Source organism: Prionailurus viverrinus, chromosome C1, assembly GCF_022837055.1.
Source record: "Prionailurus viverrinus isolate Anna chromosome C1, UM_Priviv_1.0, whole genome shotgun sequence".
Classification (NCBI taxonomy): Eukaryota; Metazoa; Chordata; class Mammalia; order Carnivora; family Felidae; genus Prionailurus; species Prionailurus viverrinus.
The window spans coordinates 180,473,706-180,494,092 of NC_062568.1; the positions used below are offsets into that span (position 1 = coordinate 180,473,706).

Consider the following 20,387-nt stretch of genomic DNA (forward strand, 5'->3'; position numbering starts at 1 on the left):
CACCAGCACACGGTCTTCACGTTTTCTCCCGGCAAGAATGCGTGTCTTGGGAATGTGTCTGAGCCCTCCTCCTCCAGCAGGGAACCTGTTGCGTGCACTCACCAGCACTTCTAACCTTGGCTCACTCTGGCTCTTAGCCCCTTTCCCTGACCTCTCTTCCCTCTGTACTGGGGCTTGTCCTTCCTCTCTCCCCTCTGACCCTTAAGAGCTCCTCTTTCTAAGCGGTCTCCACCCACTTTCTCTCCCACATACCTGACTCTGAGGGTCATACTGCTGCTGCAGCATGGTGGCCACCTTGTCCTCAAAGAGACAGAGCTGTTCATATACCTGCTGCAGGAACACCTCCCGCTGGGAAGGGTCCAAAAGGCAGCCCTGTACCAGCACCTGAGAAGCACAAGGGAAAGACCAAGACATGAAGGTCAGGGGGACACTGGAAAGTACTCTTCTGGTCTGCCTATGTGTCTCCACAGCTCTCTCTAGGCGCTCCTGACTTCTCGCGCAAGCAGGGTGACTCAATCCACAGCCAGTTCTTCTCGTGTCAGATCATCTACTCCACCGGGGACACCAGGCCGTTAGTTATCTTCATCTGGGTTCACAACCTTCCTCTGCTTACGGTCCTGCACACTGGGTTTCCCCAAGCTCCCACATGGGGGTGCCATAAGATCTTCCATCTTGGCTCAGCAGACAGCCCCACCTCAGCCTGGCAAAGCCTTTCTCATTCCGACTCACACATTTTTATTCTTGTTGATCTTGAAGCACTGCACACAGAGGCAGCTCTGGACCGTTTTTCTTTTAGGTACAACATCATCTTCCCTGTGAATGTTCCTTCCTTCCTTTTCCCCTCAGCAGGTAACTCCTACCCCCCCTTCTTCATATAGAAAGGAAACCAGTCAGCAGGAACTCCCTGCTTGCCTTAACCCCAGGGGGGTACTACTCTCCAACCACCGAAAACACCCACAATACTTGCTCGAAGTTTGTATCTGTGTCCTTGTTCTTCTTTTGAAGCTCTGAAGAAACGATTCCTCATCCTCTTCTGTTTCCCAAAAGCTAATCTCTCCAACTAATCTTGGACCTCTTGACTAATGCCTTCATTCTCTCTCCATGGGGTTCCTTTCCTCCTCCTTTCAACGTAAATTAAGTGCCCCCATCCTAGAAATTTCATACAGGCCTGGTGGGCCCTGGGAACTCTCCTTTCAGACTCCTACAACCTTTTCACAGGCCCACTACTCCCCTACCCCTGCCCTCCTGCGTGACAACTACTGCTTCACTCCCTATCCGGAACTGGGGAAATGGGTGGTCACAGCCGGGAGAGGGGGACTCTGTAAGTCCACAGGCCTAAGAGAAGAAAAACGGAATCAGAGGAATAGTAGGGGACTGGGGTTATAAGGTGAGAAAGATGTTCACAGCTATATTGTTTAGATGTGAAAAGTGGGTCAGCCCAAGAATCCTACACTAGGGTTTGGCCAAATATATAATGATAAATTGTGATGAAATATCAAACCAAGCAGCAATTAAAAATCATATTTTCAACGAATACTTAGTGACCAGGAAGAATGCCCATATTATAGATTTAAAAAGCAGGATGTAAAATTATGTGTCTGGAATCAGCCTGATAGTTTCTTCTCCTCTCTTTGGATGGTGGTGGTGAGGGAGGATAAACAAGTACTCAAAGGCAAGAAGGAAATTCCATAAAATGTTAATTGTAGTTATTTCTGGGTGGTGTATTATGGGTAAGCTTTGTTTTTCTTTATATTTTATGTATTTTTCAAGTTTCCTTCAATGGACATACATTATAAAGGTGATTTAACTTGTTCTGTTTTTTATTTTTTTAAATGTCATTTGAGAGAGAGAGCACGCGCACGCACGCGCATGCGTGTGAGCGGGGGGAGTGGGGCGGAGGGACAGAATCCCAAGGAGAGTGGGCTCCGTGCTGAGCTCAATCCCATGACCCTGGGATCATGACCTGAGCAAAATCAAGAGTTGGACACTCAACCAGCTGAGCCACCCAGGTGCCTCTTTTTTTTGTTCTGTTTTAAGGAACAGTAGAATACATCTTGGGGAGCTTTAGAGATGGTGAGGAAGCTAGCCCAGGGCTGACAAGTGGCCCTGAGGGCTTATACTGAGTAAGCCTGCTCCTTCTCCATAGCTGTTGGCCTTGTTCAGGGCTCCCCTCCCCTCCTGTACTGCAATAATCTTCGGCCTGTTCTTCCCAATGCAGAATTTGCCCCCCAGTCCATCTTCCTTCCTGGCTACAAACAAGCCTGATCTTCCCAGTGTACAAATCTGATCTCATAACTGTCCACTTAAAAACCTTCCATTTTTAACAGTTTGAATAACAATGAACAGTTTTAATAGCTAACTTTCCCGTGTTTTCTATGGGGCAGGCACTGTTCTAAATGCTTGATATATATGAACTCAGTCACCACATAATATCGGTACTGTTAATCTTCCCATTTTGAAGAAAAGACAGATGTACAGAGAGGTTAAGTTATTTGCATAAGGGCACACAGCAAGCAAATACAGGGGGTGTGAATCTAGATCCAGCGCTTGTCATCATCACCACACTAAACTCTCCTATAGTTCTTAGCCGTGACATTCAGGGTCTCTCATAATTCTGCCTCTACTTCTCTCTCATCTCCTCTTTACCACCACTCCCCACCTCCACATTCAAATACTACTGTGTCAAACAGAATAATGTGTAGTCCCCTAGAGCACCTGTGACCAAGAGCACAATCTCACAGCTCTGCAGCTTTGCTTTTGCTGGCCCCTCTGTCTGGAAAGCCCACTCCCCTTCTTTGAAGGGCTAACCTCAATCCTTCCTTCAACACTCAATTCAAATGCCTCTCTGTCCAAAAGTCTTCCCTGGGCTTGGCTGGCTGCTCCCTCTTGGTGCTCCCACGGCATTCGAGTCATTACTTAACTAGTGTCTTTATCACATTCTACTGAAATTACCTCCTTCAATATCTGTCTCCCCTACTAAAATCTCAAGTCCTCCCATCAGGACAGGGACAGTGCCTGATACATCTGTGACTACAGGACCTAGCCCAGGCCTCGCATAGATCAGGCTTCAGTAAGTGTCTGCCGAAATGAACCAAGTGTGGAGTGATTACCTAACACTCATGCTTTCCCGGTCTTGGCCATCAGTGCCTGAGAAGCCCGGCCTCTGTCTGGGGATGCAGGCCACAAGCAACAGTCCTAACAGCTGTGCTAGGAGGGCACTTTAATCCACAGCAGTGGGCTGGGATCCAGACACGCACCGACTGCCTTGTAGATCTCGGGTCCTCGGGAGCTGTTCCTTGCATCCCTATCTCAAAGCGAGTTTGACAGCCAAGGTGACAACATGGCCATTAGGGGCAGTTTCAGGGTAAGCCCCTAACAGTGAGTTGAAGGTGGTTAAAAGCAGATGAGGGGAAACTGGGCCACTGCTTATCTAAGCCAAAAACAGATATTCCAGTAACAGACCTGGCCATTCTCCAAAAGGAGTGTCTTGTGATGGCCTGTTTGGGTGTTGGATAAGGCTCGTAATTATCTGTATGGTCAGCATAACACCCGGCACTTCACAGGGCCCTCAGGGAAGATGACCCTCCTCTGTCCTTGGAAGAAATTATGGTTCTGGGCATTTGTTATATTTCAAAATCATAAAATTATTCTAAAAGATCATCTCCTAGAGGTAGTGCCAGGAGTCAGGATATAAGCAAACCCTCTAATCAAATTAAAAGGGGGGTGGTAGTGGCAGCGTGAAACAGACATCCAGTGGCCAGAACCACAGCCTTGCAGAAGGAGTGGGAGAGGCATTTGTCCAATCAAGGCCAACGGACCTAAAGCTCGTGAGAAGGCTCTTTTTAAAAAAAAATTTTTTTTAACATTTATTTATTTTTGAGACAGAGAGAGATAGAGCATGAACGGGGGAGGGGCAGAGAGAGAGGGAGACACAGAACCGGAAGCAGGCTCCAGGCTCTGAGCCATCAGCCCAGAGCCCGAAGAGGGGCTCGAACTCACAGACCACGAGATTGTGACCTGAGCTGAAGTCGGTGCTTAACCGACTGGGCCACCCAGGCACCCCGAGAAGGCTCTTTAAGAGCTGAGGAATGGATCCTTCTCAAGAGGAGACAGACTCAGAGACGATTGGTAAACAGGTTGGGACTTTGAAAATAGACAGTAGAGACAGAATAAGGACTTAGTCAATGGACTACCAGAAATGAGGTCTGAGGGTACAAACTTGGAGAAAGGATGCGATACCTGGTGGGCCTGCAGGCCAATGATTGAGGAGTAGGCCTGGATAGTTATGTAGATCTCAGGCTGGAAGTCGATGCAAGATCCGGGCACTCGGAAGGGTCGAAGCAGCCCGCCTAGGCAGCGGGAGAGCGCATGGAAAACTTCATCAAACAAGATCTCCCCTGTGGAATCATCCTGAGAGCAATGCAGAGAAAGATGTCTCGAATGTGAGCAAAAGCAGCCCTGAGCAGAGGGCAGAAACAAGCAGCTTCCATGGGTCAGTGGAACTCCCATCTTAAAGTTGGTCACACCCCCAAAATACAGCGCCACGTGTGGAATGGGACGTCTTTAAACACTGACCATTTAAAAGCCTGTTTCCTTTCCACGATGGTAGACTGGGATCACTTTTCACATCTCTGAGGCCTCTCCCTCTCCTCCTCACCCCCTACTCCATCCCTTATTCCTTCTTCCCACTGTCTCCCTCTAGTCCCTTACCACAATGCCAGTAGATGGGCTAAGGTCGAGCTCAATGACAAATCGGTACTGCCAAGCCAGGAAGGTAACCCGGGTCGAAGGTACAAGGAGGAATGGCCTTGGGACCACTGGTTCATCTGGCTGCCACCCAGGGGGCAGGACGCTGAGGACTTCCAACTCCTGCTCAGACTGGAGCTGACAATTAGGACAGAGAGAAAAGGAAAGGGTCAGGGAAGAGTCACCCCTTTATTTCCTGGACCTGAACTACTTCTTCCTTTTTAAAAAAAATTTTTTTTAAATGTTTATTTTTGAGAGAGAGAGAGAGAGAGAGAGAGAGAGAGAGAGAAAGTATGTGCACCAGAAGGGCAGAGAGAGGGAGACACAGAATCCGAAGCAGGCTCCGGGCTCTGAGCTGTCAGCACAGAGCCCGACATGGGACTCAAACTCATGAACTGTGAGATCAGGACCTGAGCCGACTGAGCTACCCAGGCGCCCCATCCAGGACCTGAACTCTTGCATCCAAAATGGCAAACCACTGGTTCTATCTCCTGCAACCCAACTATATACTCTTCCTATTTGGAAAATTAAAATTTCCCGGGTGGAATCATCTTCTGGGAAGTCACTTGCTCCTTCTAGAATGAGACCCCTTAGAGTTCGTCTCCCATCCTGTTTCTAGGACCCCCTTAAAAAAGCAGATCCTTCTGAGCCAGCCCCTCCCATCCTGTAGGTTTCTGGGCCTCACCAGCATCTCCTGAGGTGTAGCCTGCACAGTTTGATGCAGGTGATTGAGGAACCAAGCCAGGCGGACATTTCGGGAGATTCGATAATCTTTTTTCATCAACAGGAACACCTGCCCAGCTTCTTCCACCTGGAGACAAAGAGATATTAGAAATAATCTAGAAAAATTCAGAGTTCCTGGTATACATAGATCGTTGTGCAAGTGACTTGTCCAAGGAGTTCACAACACATAAGGGAGAGGCAAGGCAGCAGAGGGGAAAAATTAGCTCCCCCCTCAGGGCAACGTGTTCCCAAGGACTCAGTTCTCTGGTCCCATTCCCCTTATGTGGACTTCTGTGTTGACCAAGTGCCCTTTTAACATTATTGAATGTGTAGGTGTTTTTCCTATAAGCTACAAGCTCATTAAGGGTGGGGATTGTGTCTTGCTCTATGTGTGTGTCCCTATGCTTGGCAAATTGCTGACAACAAAGCAGATACTCAGTAATGCCGGACGCTTCCTCCTAATAAGCCTTGATGACAGCGGCCCCTAAAGGACTCTTCACTGGGTGACTAGCAAGCCCGCTGAATGCCTCAAAATTAAACTCCTGTGGGTCACGACCCACATTTTCCCCACCCTCCACACTTCTCAGTGGTCAGTGCTCCAGCTCCTTCCCACCACTGCCTCAGAGGCAGCTGGCTCCGCAGTGTCCTGACAGGCATCAGTTCCCTTACCCGTGTCCTTGTCCTTCCACTCATGAGCCTAATCTTGGCTCGGGATGAATTCGACGCTCTCCCTCATCCACACATATACCATGCCAGTGGCACTCTGACAGAGAGAAACCTGTCACTTTGCCAGGGGTGCCAGTTCCAGCAGGACTTTACCTATGCCTTCACTTCTCCCTGGTGAGCAACCTCTCCCATCCCCTTCAGAACTTTTTCCCATCTCTCAGCCCCTGGGGGCCTGGCAGATAAACTCACCCACTGTTTCACAGAGAAAATAAGGGTCCACTGCCCTGAACTCCCCCAACATTTTTTCCTGACCAATCTTTACCTGAAATTCCTTTATTCCCTTACTCTAGCCTCCGATGAAAAGACAACTCTCCTTCTGGCTTAGACAAATTGCAAATTTCTCCCCCTGGGTCCCTGGCCGGTGAGGGGAAGGGCCAGGCGGCGAGGACTGAAGAGGGTGGTAGAAATAAACAGAAGCCAATAACTGTTGAGAAATGTGGTACTGAAAGGAAGTGAAGGTTTCTTCCCCCCGAATGGGGAAATTTGAAGAAATAGAAAAAGGCCTGGAAAAGCAATAACGAAGGATGGTTGATGGCAGAGAGGAGTGTGGAAAGCAGACACAATGACTAAAGATGAAGAAAGCTATCCTTCTTCAGGACAGAAGGCCTGCTTCAAAAGACACAAAACAGGGGCACCTCGTGGCTCAGTTGGTTAAGCATCTGACTCTCGATTTCAGCTCAGGGTCACAGAGCCTGCTTAAGATCTTCTCTCTCCCTCTTCCTCTGCCCCTCTCCCCTGCTCATGCTTGCTCTTGCTCTCTCTCTCAAAAAAAAAAAAAAAAAAAAAAAAGACACAGAAACAGGTACTGGGAAATGGCATAGGTGGAAGCAGGCAGGAAACTCCCATTTCTTGAGCACCTGTAACATATTCAACAGTCCCCTGGAGACGCTAAGTGCAAGAACTTCAGTTTCAGACGGCCTGGTGTGAATCCCAATTTGGCCTCTTTTTAGCCTGTGAGATCGGGGAAAAGGTACTTCATTAACCTCCTTAAGCCTCAGTGCCCTCATTTGTAAAATGGATATAATCCTAATACCGATCTAACAGTGTTGTTAAGGGGGCTAAGCGAAATCAGGTATAGGAAGTGCTCAGCACAATGCCTGGCGCTCAGAAAGAATATTATAAAAGTGAACTATCACCAGGTTATTACCGGGCATAATAGAAGGCTCTCCACACTCGTACACTCAATCAGGCTTCACATAAAACACTTAACAGAAACAAACGGAGGTCCAAAAAAGTGAAATGATTTAACACAATTAGTAGGTGCAGGGTCAGAAGTCAGACCCAGGCCTCATGAGCTGCAAAGCCCAACTACTGAAGAGTGACAAGCGGATAAAACTGGGGGTTTAAGAACAGAAAAGATTTGAAGTGGTCCCGAGAAAGAACACGATGGGTCTCTACAAGCATAAAGGATGCTCCGCCATAGTCAGAAAAACAAAAAGACAACTGAAATATCGATATAGGATTCAATATTATTTTGTGTTACGTCTCTATACTACCTAAAATCACACTATTCTCTATTATGCTGCTTCTGTACGCCAGGCTAAGGTAGGTGCTGGCCAAGGATTTTTCCCAAGAGTTGGAGCAAGCTACTGAACTTTTTTTTCACAGAGCTATAATATTTTATCTGCATTAAAAAAAAAAAAAAATCCCTCTGGCTACCACGTGATTCAGAAAGATCCCCTGACAACCAGGGGAGATGGCAGTGGCCTAGACCAGAGCTACTCATAGTAGCCATTCTGTGAACTATTTGAGACTGGTCTCCGATGAGACAGCACTTGTGCCAGAATGTAAAGCCAGTACTGCCTTTCATTGACAAAGTCTGGTTTTACACACACACACGCGCGCACACACACACACACACACTCAGCTAACGCAACCTTCAAGACAAGTGAGCTTAGCTGCCATTTTAAGAACCCTTTAGAATAAGACAACAATCAGTGATTAATTGGAAGCAGTGGGGAGGAAGGAACAAAACTGTATCAAGGACGACTAAGATAGCCCTGGAAACCGGTAAATTGCAGAATGATTTCCAAGTTAGTGAGAAAAATCAGATACAGGTATTTACCATCATTTCTAACCACCATTCCCCTCAAAAGGTCCCTTAAGATTGTACACCCTTATCACCAAGATGCTAGAAACAGCAAAGGGTCTACCGGCCAAGAAGGAATGTGCAGCAGTCACTTGCCCTCTGCTTGACCTTAGTCTCGGGATGGGATGCCCTCCTAAACCAGTCAGGCTCTCCCTCAGGACTGGCTGAGCTGGTGTGGGTGTGAGATTGATGCCCACTCTTGTCTAACTGATGGTGCTGGATCCCTGCCAAGGCTCTCTAGGAAAGGATGGGCTGGGGCCGGGAGTACTATCAGAATAGGAAGGATACCTGCATTCAGCAGTCCTTTGTTTATCATTCTATCTTCAGAGCCTACAGCAGTGCCTGGCACATCAGATGCTCCATACAATTTGCTGAATAAGTGAATTTGCCATATGTTCTAAGCAAAGCAAAGTTGATGTTTAAAACTAATAATCAGTACAACTCTTTTTCTCTACAACTCTTCTCAAGGTGAGATAATCTTAACACTAATCTCAGTACTATATTCCTCTGGTTCTTCTTTGGTAGTTAGTAAAGACTTTGTTTTCCCCCAAATGCCAGCCTGTTTCAGCTATGCAAGAAAACACCATAGGAAGGAATCTGGGCCCATACTGAGCTGGGTTAAACAGAGAACACACATCCGTGGGTCAGCACCATAAGAACAATTGGGAACACTTGGTCGCTCCACCTTCTAGGTCTAAAATGTTGGTGATTCTGGGTTTCACGAATGAATCTATGATCCCCTGCACTGTGTTAGGCATGACAGGTTTCACTTCTGTCACACAGTCACAAAGCAGTTTAGAATTCTTCATGGCACCCACCAGTTTATAATGAAGAATTTGTGTACTTTGTAAATTTTGTTTCCCCTGCAAGTCTAGAAGCTCTAAGGAGGTAGCTTTTGTCTATATGTTGTCCTTTGCTGTATCCCTAGCAACCAGCACAATGCCAAGACATACTAGGTGTTCAAATATTTGTTGACCGAATGTGTGAGGGAAATGGCTCTCACAAGCTATGTTTCTTCTGTTTTGAGCTATGTTCTGAATTTCTTACCACTGATTCCCAACTTTTCACTTTTAGCAATGTCTGCTCTGTGTTGTCCAAGAGATCCCATCCTTCCTCATCCACTTTATAGAAAAACGAGCCTATTTTATGTCTGGGTTTTTCTTCTGCTTCCACCAAAGTTGTTTTTACCAGGTTTTCACTATTATTTTCTTTTCAAATATTACCTCTTTTTTACAGTTCTTGGAATCTGGGGAAGGGCTGCGGGTGTGAGTTCTAATCGATTTGTTTTGAAAGAAAGTGTGATTTGATAGCTGAGCCTCTGGTCTTGAACTTTATTTTCCTCCTCCATAAAACACTACCATGTATCCCAATGGCGTGTGAAAGTATAAATGCGTGCGTTGGTGTAACAAGTGAAAACAAGCAATTCATTGATCAGTTGCTGCTTTGTGTCTGGAAAGAGTCCCGCACAGCCATTCACTTCAGCTTTTTTGCTCGTCCCCATTTACCTGGCATAGCTGGATATTTCCTCACACTAAGCCAGAATCTGTCTTCTTGATATAATCTTGACCCATTCTTGAGATCTGTTCTCTTGAAAACATCTAACCCATTTCTGGCTTTACCCCTTGATAAAACCCAAAGGAAAGTCTGACCCTCTGCCAAAGGATAATCTATCAAACATCTGATGGCAGCCCTGAGTCTCTGTTTCTCTGTAATAAACATCTCCTGAGTTCTTCAGGTAAATCTTAAAGAGCATTGTTTCAAGTTTCCCCACTGTATCTTAGATCATATGCCTATGAACTCTGGCTGGTCTGTTTTTCAACTCAAAATGTGGGGGCTAGGATGGAACACAATACCCAGGTGAGGTCACAGATTCAGAGTCTCCTAAGTCCGACTGACTTTACCATACTGTTGGCGCAGGGAACCTCCATAACTTTTTCACTTGTGTTGCTGTTAAGACACATCCTCTGTTCTGTCCTCATGCAGCTGGCTTTTTGGAACACATCCAATTATTCAATTAGTCCTGTTATATTGGATAAATTCAGTCTATTATTCTATTGTGAAACCTAGAGTGCTGTTTTGTCTTTTAGCAAATCTCTTTCCAGCTTAATTTCCCTGCTAATTTCATCAGGATGCCATCAAGTCCTCATTCCTGTCCAAAGAGGACAAAGACAAGGTGAGTGTGCATTCATTCATCGGTCAACAAATTTATGGAGGGCCAGCTACATGCTAGCACCGGGCTAGGTCCTAAGGATACCACAAAAAGCAAAAACTGGCATTCTCTGCTCTCGTAACATTTACCCTGTAATGGAGAAAAAATTAATCAAATAATCATTCTACTAACTATATGATTACAAACTGAGTAAGTGTGCCAAAGGAAAAGAAAGTGGTTCTATGGCAGCATATAACAAAGTAACCTGACCCAAGCTAGGATCTTAGGAGAAAGTGACACTGAAGGTTGAGTGGGGTTTGCTAAGTGAAGAGGAAAAGGGGAGATAAAGCGGATGGAAGACACAGATGGGTGCTGTGCTATTAGTAAACGTTCTTTAGATTATTAGTAGACGGCTTGATTTCACTACAGTACAGCTTCCATTTCTCCACCTTGTCTTGGAAGTTATTTTGAATGACAGGGGTGCTGGGTGGCTCAGTAGGTTGAGCGACTGACGCTTGGTTTTGACTCAGGTCCTGATCCCAGGACTGTGGGATCAAGCCCCTGTGTCGGGCTCCTGCTGAGTGTGGAGCCTGCTTGGAACTCACTCTCACTCTCTCTCTCTCTCTCTGCCCCTCCTCTGCTTGTGCTCACACATGCTCTCTCAAACTAAAACAAACAAATGAAAGTTATTTTGAATGATGGACTGACTGTCCAAGGCCAAGTGAAGCTTACGTAGTTAGTTCATCAACCAGTTCTTACAGAATCCACTCTCTTGAAACCAGGAACATTGGCCCAACTTAATCTTTCTCACATTTCTCCCTCAAACATGACCCTTCGAAGTCAACAACAACATGTTCAAACCATCATCTTGAAGTTTGCCTCACATTCAAGATGTAATTGATCAGAACCAGAAAACGTAAGAATTTAAGCAGCTAAAATAGTATTTTTCAAAGTGTGATCCAAGGACCAGGTGCATGAGAGTGGCGAGGTGCTTATTAAAATACAGATTCCTAGGCCCCAGCCAAACCAACTGAATTCGAGTTGACAGGACTCAGGAATCTAAATTTAACAAGCTCCCCAAGTGATTCTTCTGCTTTGACAAACCTGAATTAGCTGTATTCTCTCGGCATCCACGTTCACATGGAGCTTCAATGCCCTAATATATAATCTCCCTGAGTCTGAAATGCATTACTCTTGGGACTAATCTGGCAAAGAGAAAGCAGGGTTTTAGAGTCAGAGACCTGGATTGAAATCTGGTTCTACTACTTGCTATCTATGTGAGCTTGAACAAGTTACTTAATTTTTTCCAGGACTCAGCTTCTTCATTGATAACATGTGGGTAAGAATACCTACTTCATAAGGATGTTGCTGCAATTAAACGTGAGAATGAGAACAATGGTAGAGGAAGCCTATCATTCTCTGGAACATTTATTGAGGCCTACATACCATTTACAAGATGAATAATACATTATTAGGCACTGTACTGCATACCATATATATCAGGACGACGGAAACATCGCCCATCTCAATTTGTTTTTTGTTTGTTCTTTGCACCTGTCCCTTCGTGGTTAAGGTATAAATAATTTTTGAAGCCTTTTCCAACCATGATGCTGTTTTCTAACAGAATCCCATGAGGAGCGCCTGGATGGCTCAGTCGGTTGCATCCGACTCTTGACACTGGCTCAGGTCATGATTCCAGGGTCGTGGGATTCTCTCTGCCTCTCTCTGCCTCTCTTCCCCACTCACGTGCGCTCATGCTCTCTAATAAAAAAAAAAAAAAAAAAAAATTAAAAATAAAGAATTCCATGAAGTAATGTAGACATTTTCTCCCTTGAACTGTCTGAAGGCTCCTTACCACTGGACTTATGCCACGTAAGTCCTGAACCTCTAGCATGGACTCAGCCTGAATCTTCTTCTCATCTCTTACCCATCTCTTGCCAATTTAGAGGACCTAGAGGGATCAAACGTTGGTTCTGTTGCTGCTTATTAATACAAGGCCTTGGTGAAGTTACTGTGCCTTAGTTTCCTCATCTGTGCCATCAGGAAAATAACAGTGCCTATTTTGTGGAGATTTTACAAGGATTAGGTGATACTTAGTAAGCACTCTGGAAGTGTTAGCTGTTCTCATTGTCACATTGCACCCACACTAGCAGCTGCTTCTTCTGTTCTCTGAGGGCTCTACGCTCCTTCTCACGTCAGGATTTTCACTATTGCCTCTGCCTGTGATGCGCTCTGCCTCTTCTCGTGGCCAACTTCTACTTGGTCTTCAGGCTGAAGTGTCATTTCTCTGAGAAGGCATCCCAAACCACCCCCGCCCCACACACTTCTTAACAAAGTCGGTTAAGAACCTCTTTTAAACACTCATTCATTCTGTAGTTTTCCTTTGCAGCCCTTATTATAATTCAATGTTTGTTTACTCTATTACAATAGAGGACATGTCTGCCTCACACTGCTCGGTATCCACCCTGATACTTAGCACGATTCTGAATCCACAGCACTCATAAAAATATTTTAAATATTTGATGAATGAATGATTTCTTAAATCTGACTATGCTCAATTTTCTCTCTTCGGATTGTAACAACCTCTCAAAGTCAGTGACTTTTCTGCCCAGGGGCAAACTTCACTCCCTTTACTTTCTGAGATAAAATTTTCAGAAATGCAAATCAAGAACTTAACACATGCTTCACTTTTGGCTGAATGAGACTCCCACAAGTATGTGTCTTGACTCCAAGCTCCTATAGATCTGCACTGATCAATATGGTAGCCACTACCAAATGGGGCTACTGAGAACCTGAAATGTTGTGAGTCCAAAAGTCCAAAATGAGATGTGCTAGAAGTGTAAAACACACACTGGATTTTTAAAGATTTGGTACAAAAAAGAATGATAAGTAGCTCATAGTTTTTAATACTTGTTACCTGTTGAAATAGTATCTTGGAAGTATATATAAATAAAATACATTATTAAAATTGATTTCCTCTGTTTCTTATTACCATTTTAAATGTGTCTACTAGAAAATTTGCACACATGGCTTGTATTAGATTTCTATTGGACAGTGCTGTTTTATGCCACCTGCCTGAAAGGTATGTCGTATTTTGCTACAACATCCCATTTCCTCTCATCTTTGCTGCTGTTGTTTTGTAAATGTTTATTTATTTTTGAGAGAGAGAGAGAGAGAGAGACCAGACAGAGAGAGCAGGGGAGGGGCAGAGAGAGAGAGGGAGGGAGGCACAGAATCTGAAGCAGGCTCCAGGCTCTGAGCCATCAGCACAGAGCCGGAGGCGGGGCTTGAACTCCTGAACTGAAAGATCATGACCTGAGCTAAGTTGAATGCTTAACTGTTACCTACGGAGCCACCCAGGTGCCCCCATTTCCTCTCATCTTAATTCTTACGGAGGAGTACTCCAAATTCTTTCATAGTCTTTCTCAGTATTGACATTTCAGATGCATGGCTTCTTTGTGAACATGTCTGATTCTTTAAAATAGGCTAGAGTTTCCTACTTAATCTTGGGTTTCATAACACCAAATCCCAACAAACTGGAGACTTACCATCCTGTGGCTATTTTATTATTTATACTATAATCACTATGGTTAACAACACAAGATCTGGGGCCAGGCCACCTGTTTTGGGAGTCTTGGCTCCCCTACTTACTAGCTGTGTAACTATGCTGCAAGGATCTGTGTTTCAATTTCCACAACTGAAAGATGGGAGATGATAAAAGTGTCTAGGACAAGAGGATTAATTGATATTGGCAAAGCATCTAGAATGGTGCCTGGCATGCAGTACTCATTCAATAAATGACTTCTATTTATGTCATTCTACACATCCTCGACCCTTCCCACCTACTCATATATTCTCTTACATCACTGGGCACCTGTTCTAGTGTTCCGTTTTTTCCAAAGCTGAGAGATTTTATGCTCAGATCTTCTAACTTCAACTCTGCTACTCCCCAGCTGAGGAGCACTTGGGTAAGTACTTAACCTCCCTCACTTTTCAATTCCTTTATCTGTAAATGAGAGCGGATACTGCCACATTCTTCGCCTAAGTTTTAATAACGTAATGTATGTATGAGTTCTCGCGTGGTCCTTGGCATCCAATCGATGCCTCCCGTGCATTTTCTGGTTTAACACGTCAAGTCCTCACAACACACCATAAGACAGGTATTTTATGAAGAAAGAAACAGGATCCTGGAAATCAAGACTTGCTCAAAGTTGCACAGATAGCTAAATGGCAGTGCCAATGCTGGACGAGGTTTCACTCCGAGTCAAATGTTTTTTCGCGAAACCAAAGCTGCGCCCCAAATGCACGAGCGCCAGAACTAAATTAATTCATGCTGTCTACGGCATTCCGATGTTTGGAGAAATGCATAAACCATCGATGTCTACTGCCGTGCTGCCCACGGAAACTGCAGCAGAAAATCAAACTACAGATTTTGTTATTACCATTATTAAGATCAAAGAATACGAAAGCCCCAGAGTCAGCGACGTGTCTGAAATTTCAGTAACCAAAACAAAGCGACGGGTTTCTGCTCCAGCCCCCCGACAAAACTGCGGGCCGAGGGAAGGAGGTTCAATGGTCGGGCCTACGGGGCAGGGCCTCCCCCAGAAGGGGAGGAGGCCACCGCCGTGCCAGGCCGCCGGATCCTCCTCCTCGGAGCTCGGGGCCCAGTGCCCAGCGTTGCACCCGCCCGCCCCTCACCTCCGGCTCCGGGCGCTCCGAGGCCATCACACAGCCCTCCCGCGCCGGCCCGGGCCAGAGAAGATGCTCCACTCGTGACCCCTGACCCGGCTACAAGCGTCCCGCAGGAACCGGAAGTGAGTGGGAGGACCGAGTTCTGAGTTTCCTGATTGGGGGACGAAGACCTCTCAGCGAGGCTCTCGGACTAGGAAACCGGAAGGGGAAGTCGTTGCCGCCTACACTGACGCCGCAATGCAGGTGAGAGCGGGGTTGGGACTGTTGACCGCTAGCTGGTTTCGGGTAGCGGGGTCGATAGTGGGCTGGCCGAGGGGAGGGTGAGGAGTTGGGGCTGAGAGGAGGGGTTAGAGCCCGCAGCTGACGAGTAAGGGACCGCGGGATGGGGGGCGCGACCGACTGGAGAGGTGGGGGTGGGGCCCGGACTGCCGAGTCGTGTGGAAAGAGGCCCCGCTGACTTGCTGGGGTGCGCGAAAGGGTCAGGCTGTAAACTGGCAAAGTTGAAATGCGATCCAAGGAAGATGGCTCAAGAAGGAGGCGTGTTGGCTCAGGCCCCGGCCTAGGTCGTTGGATGGACTCTGTTGGGTGCAGACGTAACAGGGGATCTGGAATTGGAGAGCAGCCCGAGAGGTGAAGGAATTGTTGGGCGGGGGGCGGTGGCCAAATCTAAGCTAATTATAATCTGAGGCTGTGGGTGGAACCCAGGATCCAGGCCCCTGTCTTGCACGTTGGCGAGTTTGCAAGACAGTTTTGCATCTTTCTTCCCAGCCTGAGCCGGTTAGTTATTAAGGATGGAGAAATGAAGTAAAACTGGAGACCCCAGATGGGAGGAAAACGCTTTGCGGATACCCTAGCATTTAAAATTGTTTCTCTGGTGCTCAGGAGCATATGCATTTTGTTTTGTTTTGTTTTGTTTTGTTTTGTTTTGTTTTTCACTTGCCACTTACTTTCTTGCACCTGGTCCGCTGTCAGTAAATGTTTTTCAGTTGACTGAGCTTGTGAAAGAGATACAGAAATATTGGCATTGAGAAAAAAATGGGTGCCGATTAATTCAGCAAGAAGAAGCTTGAAAACATCAAATGCTGAGGGCAAATGAAGAGTGGGAGGTGGGGGGGAGCGGTGGTGGTACAAGCCTGGTATTCAGGGAAACCTTCATGTGTAGGTAGGTTTCCCAGGGATTGTGTCTTTGGCAAGACTGCCATGCTCACAAGGCAGGTTCTAGTACAGGAGAAGTTGGAGTACACGTGCTGCAGGGGTTCACAAAAGATTATAAAGCCCAGGCATTAGGTCTGGTGAAAATGTCTCAGTGAGAGAGTATAGAGTGTATCTAACAGAGAGAAAAGCCAGACGTGAATTAGGAGATGATGAGAGAAAGGAGGAATTGAGGTCAGGCGAATGGATTGAAAGGTCTGAGGGTTGATGCTGTCTGTAACCCAAATACCAAAGATAGAAAACCTGGCTCTCCTGTGCCAGTGAGATCCCGTGTTTCTCGACTGGTGTTGCACACTGTCATCCTGGCTCTTCAGCCTTCCTCTGTATGTGTCATACACCTATCTGGGTAACCCACCTGTTCCTGTTGGTGCAGAGGGAGGAGAAGCAGCTTGAGGCATCATTAGATGCACTGCTGAGTCAAGTGGCTGATCTGAAGAACTCACTGGGGAGTTTCATTTACAAGTTGGAGAACGAGTATGACCGGCTGACCTGGTAAGGGTTGCCAGGGTAAGCCAAGGAGGGCTCCATGGGTGGGGGGCTAGGCCTCCTGGTGGACCGGGTATGTCCAGTGATATCACAGTTTATCACTTTGCAAACATCTTGTGGTTTGGTAAGAGCTGGGTTTCCCAACATTTAACAAGTGAAATTTGGCTTAGGGCCTCTGTGGCAAGGAAGTAGAGAAATGCCTAGTTTCCCAACCCAAGGTCTTTCTAGCTTTTGATTCTCACCCTGTGACATCTCTGGGAGGAGGTACTCCCTCAGTAATCCACCCACTATAGTAAGAATGCAGTGTTCATCCTGGGTCTCTTACCACAGTTGCTGCTGAGTCTTTTCAGGTCCAACCTACTATGGAAGTGTGGATCCTATTTTCAGGCCGGAAAGGAGAATTTTACCCAGTTTCTGAGTTTTTAGTGATAAGTATAGCCATGGTTCTTATTTTGCCACTGGGTCTCACCCCATTCAAGTAACAAACTGCCTTATTTCTCCATCTCTGCTAGAAACTGAAAGTATGTCCCTCTTTCCTAACCCCACAATCCCCGGGGCCAGTCTGGTACCTGCGCAGTCCAGCTGTAGTGCAATGAGTCTTTTTTGGGGTGAGCCTGGGTGTTCCTAGTCTGAAGGACCCCTTCAAGGCTACTTGACTGAGACATTCTGACGCTTCCTTATCACCACCAGGCCCTCTGTTCTGGACAGCTTTGCCTTGCTCTCTGGACAGTTGAATACTTTGAACAAGGTCTTGAAGCACGAAAAGACACCACTGTTCCGTAACCAGGTTATCATCCCTCTGGTGTTGTCCCCAGACCGAGATGAGGATCTCATGGTAAGAGGAGGAGAAGGGTACAGTGTGGGAAATTAAATTCTTAGATGAGAACTTAGAGCATAATTGTTGCTGGGTTACTTTAGAAGTTCTGAATGAGGAGTAGTTTGTGGCAATAGAAAGCAAAGGCTGCATTTTGGAGGCCTTGCTTTTTGTCCCTCTAGAGTTGAGGAGCCACTCCCCAATAGTACCAAATAACCCTGAGGCTTATGTCCCCAAGGCAAAGATCTTTCTTCTCCAAGACCTATCTTGAGCAAGAGGTATGTTCTATTGTGATTTTGTCTATTTCAATCTTTTATTAAAATGTAGCAAAGGGAAACTTGCCCCTGGGTCTGGTAGAAACCTGTGTGAGGAGACAGAAATGAAGCGTGGAGTAAGCGGACTAGTGTCCTAGGAAGCTAGGTATTGGAAGTGTTAGGTGGAGTCTTCCCTGAAAATGTACTATTTGCCTATGGAAGGAACTATATATCGGGCCAGATCAACTCTTCGTGAATTGCATAGGAGGATCAGTAAAATCTGTGTGTTACAGCGGCAGACTGAAGGACGAGTGCCCGTTTTCAGCCATGAGGTGGTCCCTGACCATCTGAGAACCAAGCCTGATCCTGAGGTTGAAGAGCAAGAGAAGCAACTAACAACAGATGCTGCCCGCATTGGTGCTGATGTGGCTCAGGTTGGACTGAGTCCCTGCCCTGCTGCCCCCTAGCGCCCCGAACCCCATCGTGAGAAGCTAGGATTTACCGTGTGCGCCTGGTAGGGATGCATGGTTTACCCATAAATTGCCCCTGGAGGAGCACAAGGAAGAAACTTCACCGTCATCATTTCTGGTCAATGGCCTGATCTCTGCACAAATGTATGTTTGTTACAGAAGCAGATCCAGAGCTTGAATAAAATGTGCTCAAACCTCCTGGAGAAAATCAGCAAAGAGGAGCGGGAATCAGAGAGTGGAGGTATGGAGGGACTGGTGGCAAAATGGAGAAGGAAAAGGAGGATAGATCACTGGGATAGGAATGGTGGTTTGGGTAGTGGCGAGGTGAGGACGTAAGAATGAACTGCTTAGGAAAGGGTATGCTATGTTCTGTTAGCTTTTTGTAGTTAGGGCTTGCCCTAGAGCAGGTGGAGGGTGTGGGTAAATGAGAAGGGAGAGCTCCGAGATAGTTGTGGGGGTCTTTTGGCTCTTCCTCGGGGCTGCCATTGAGTGTGGACGCTGCTCAGGCCCTGGTGCCCATATTGGTCTTCCTGCTGCTACGTTCAGTCCAGGGTCAGAGGCGAACCTCAGGCTCCTCGCTTAACCTTTTTCTTCAGGTCTTCGGCCGAACAAGCAGACCTTTAACCCTGCAGACACCAATGCCTTAGTAGCAGCTGTGGCCTTTGGGAAGGGGCTGTCTAACTGGAGACCTTCAGGCAGCAGTGGTCCTGGCCAGCCAGGCCAGCCGGGAGCCGGCACAATCCTTGCAGGAGCCTCAGGATTACAGCAAGTGCAGATGGCAGGAGCTCCAAGCCAGCAGCAGCCAATGCTCAGTGGGGTGCAGATGGCCCAAGCAGGTCAAACAGGTAAGGTGGGCAGGGGATGACCTTGAGCAGGGAAGTAGGGATAAGCTGGATGGAATGGGCCCCCGCCATCTCAGAGCTGGAGATTTTCTCCTTTTCTTTTTGAACTGTGACCCAGAAAACACTTTTCAGGAGTAAAAATCTCATTTGCGACTCTGTAGCAGGCACCAGAGAAAAGAACTTGGAGCAGCAGAGACTGCACCTCCCATCCCCATTATAGAGTTCTGTCTCAAATACCTTTCTGTCCCATTTACTCTGGGTATCATGTGTGCCGTCAGGGTCGTTTCTTAAAGAAAGCAATGGTCAGACTTCAGTGGAGACCATCTGGTAGGTGCACTGAGGATTGACAAATAGGCAACACGTACTCTTCTCTGTGTCTTGTCTTTCTGCTTCCAGTTAATAGTTGCGAGAACGGTGTGGGGGAATTCAGACGTGAGTAGCTAGAAGAGGCATTTTCTTTCAAAGCTGTCTAAGAAAAGGAACAATTACAATTAGAACATACTCTTCCACCTGTGACATTAAATGGGGTCTAGCTGTTTTGTCTGGGAGTAGCTGAGCAGGAGACTGCTGGGGTGTGTTCTGACCCCTTCCCTATGAGCCCCTCCCTCCCAGGCACCTTCAGGGAGAGGGCTGGTCAAGAACCACACCTCTGATCGTTGCTACCCGGGGCTGCAGAGGTTCTGAGATGAGAGTGGTGGCAGAAGGGAACTTGAGAGACCACCTGTCTGATTTATCATGAAAATCTTACTGTGCTTCAGGTATCTTTCTTTGTGTTCCTTTTAGGAAAAATGCCAAGTGGAATAAAAACCAACATCAAGTCAGCTTCAATGCATCCCTACCAGCGGTGAGTGTGGCTGGCAATCCCCACTCCCAGGTGCTCTTTGCAGAGGTGGGCAGTGAAATTGCCTTTTGCCCAAAGCTGAACTAGATGTGTACAATAAAAAGAACGTGAGCTTTCAGCACCGGACAAATCCCAGCTTCACCACTGACTGACTGTGTGACCTTGGGCAAGTGATCTAATTTTTCTGAACTCGTTTTCTTGTTTATAAATGGTGATACCTACCTCATAGGGTTGTTGTGAGGATTAAAATGAGAAAATGAATGTAAAACACTTAGTACAGTGTGTGAAATAACGGGTATTCAATAAAGGATAGGTTTTTTTGGTTTTTTTTTTTTTATGTTGC

At 46.5% G+C, this 20,387-nt stretch overlaps 2 protein-coding genes across 5 annotated transcripts in view; one reads left to right on the forward strand and one right to left on the reverse strand.

Annotated features, from left to right (window-relative positions):
- SZT2 (SZT2 subunit of KICSTOR complex) overlaps positions 1-15,286 on the reverse strand; it is a 51,094-nt gene extending 35,808 nt beyond the window's left edge. The window contains exons 1-5 of the mRNA XM_047869871.1: positions 15,132-15,286; positions 5,432-5,557; positions 4,711-4,884; positions 4,240-4,410; positions 253-384 (exon numbers count right to left, since the gene is read on the reverse strand). Of these exons, the coding sequence (XP_047725827.1) occupies positions 253-384; positions 4,240-4,410; positions 4,711-4,884; positions 5,432-5,557; positions 15,132-15,158 (630 nt within the window). The 5' untranslated portion in view covers positions 15,159-15,286. The remainder of the gene's footprint in view (positions 1-252; positions 385-4,239; positions 4,411-4,710; positions 4,885-5,431; positions 5,558-15,131) is intronic.
- Positions 15,241-20,366, forward strand: MED8 (mediator complex subunit 8). Of its 4 annotated transcripts, XM_047869875.1 has the most exons (7): positions 15,241-15,368; positions 16,711-16,829; positions 17,514-17,658; positions 18,185-18,325; positions 18,521-18,602; positions 18,958-19,206; positions 19,987-20,366. In XM_047869875.1, the coding sequence occupies exons 1-7, from the start codon at positions 15,363-15,365 to the stop codon at positions 20,049-20,051; spliced, it is 807 nt and encodes a 268-aa protein (XP_047725831.1). In that variant the 5' UTR covers positions 15,241-15,362; the 3' UTR covers positions 20,052-20,366. The 4 variants fall into 4 exon arrangements, with proteins under 4 accessions (XP_047725831.1, XP_047725829.1, XP_047725833.1 ...); XM_047869873.1 differs by lacking the exon at positions 15,241-15,368 and having other exon boundaries at positions 15,532-16,829; XM_047869877.1 differs by lacking the exon at positions 15,241-15,368 and adding an exon at positions 15,535-15,755 and having other exon boundaries at positions 16,711-17,658.
- The last annotated feature ends 21 nt before the right edge of the window (positions 20,367-20,387 follow it).

Bases quoted from the DNA above. Each gene is read 5' to 3' on its own strand.
- MED8 (XM_047869873.1), top strand. From the start codon at position 16,663: ATGTGTCATACACCTATCTGGGTAACCCACCTGTTCCTGTTGGTGCAG. The intron at 18,326-18,520 runs GTTGGACTGAGT...TGTTTGTTACAG, and splicing joins TTGGTGCTGATGTGGCTCAG to AAGCAGATCCAGAGCTTGAA. The intron at 19,207-19,986 runs GTAAGGTGGGCA...TGTTCCTTTTAG, and splicing joins GGCCCAAGCAGGTCAAACAG to GAAAAATGCCAAGTGGAATA.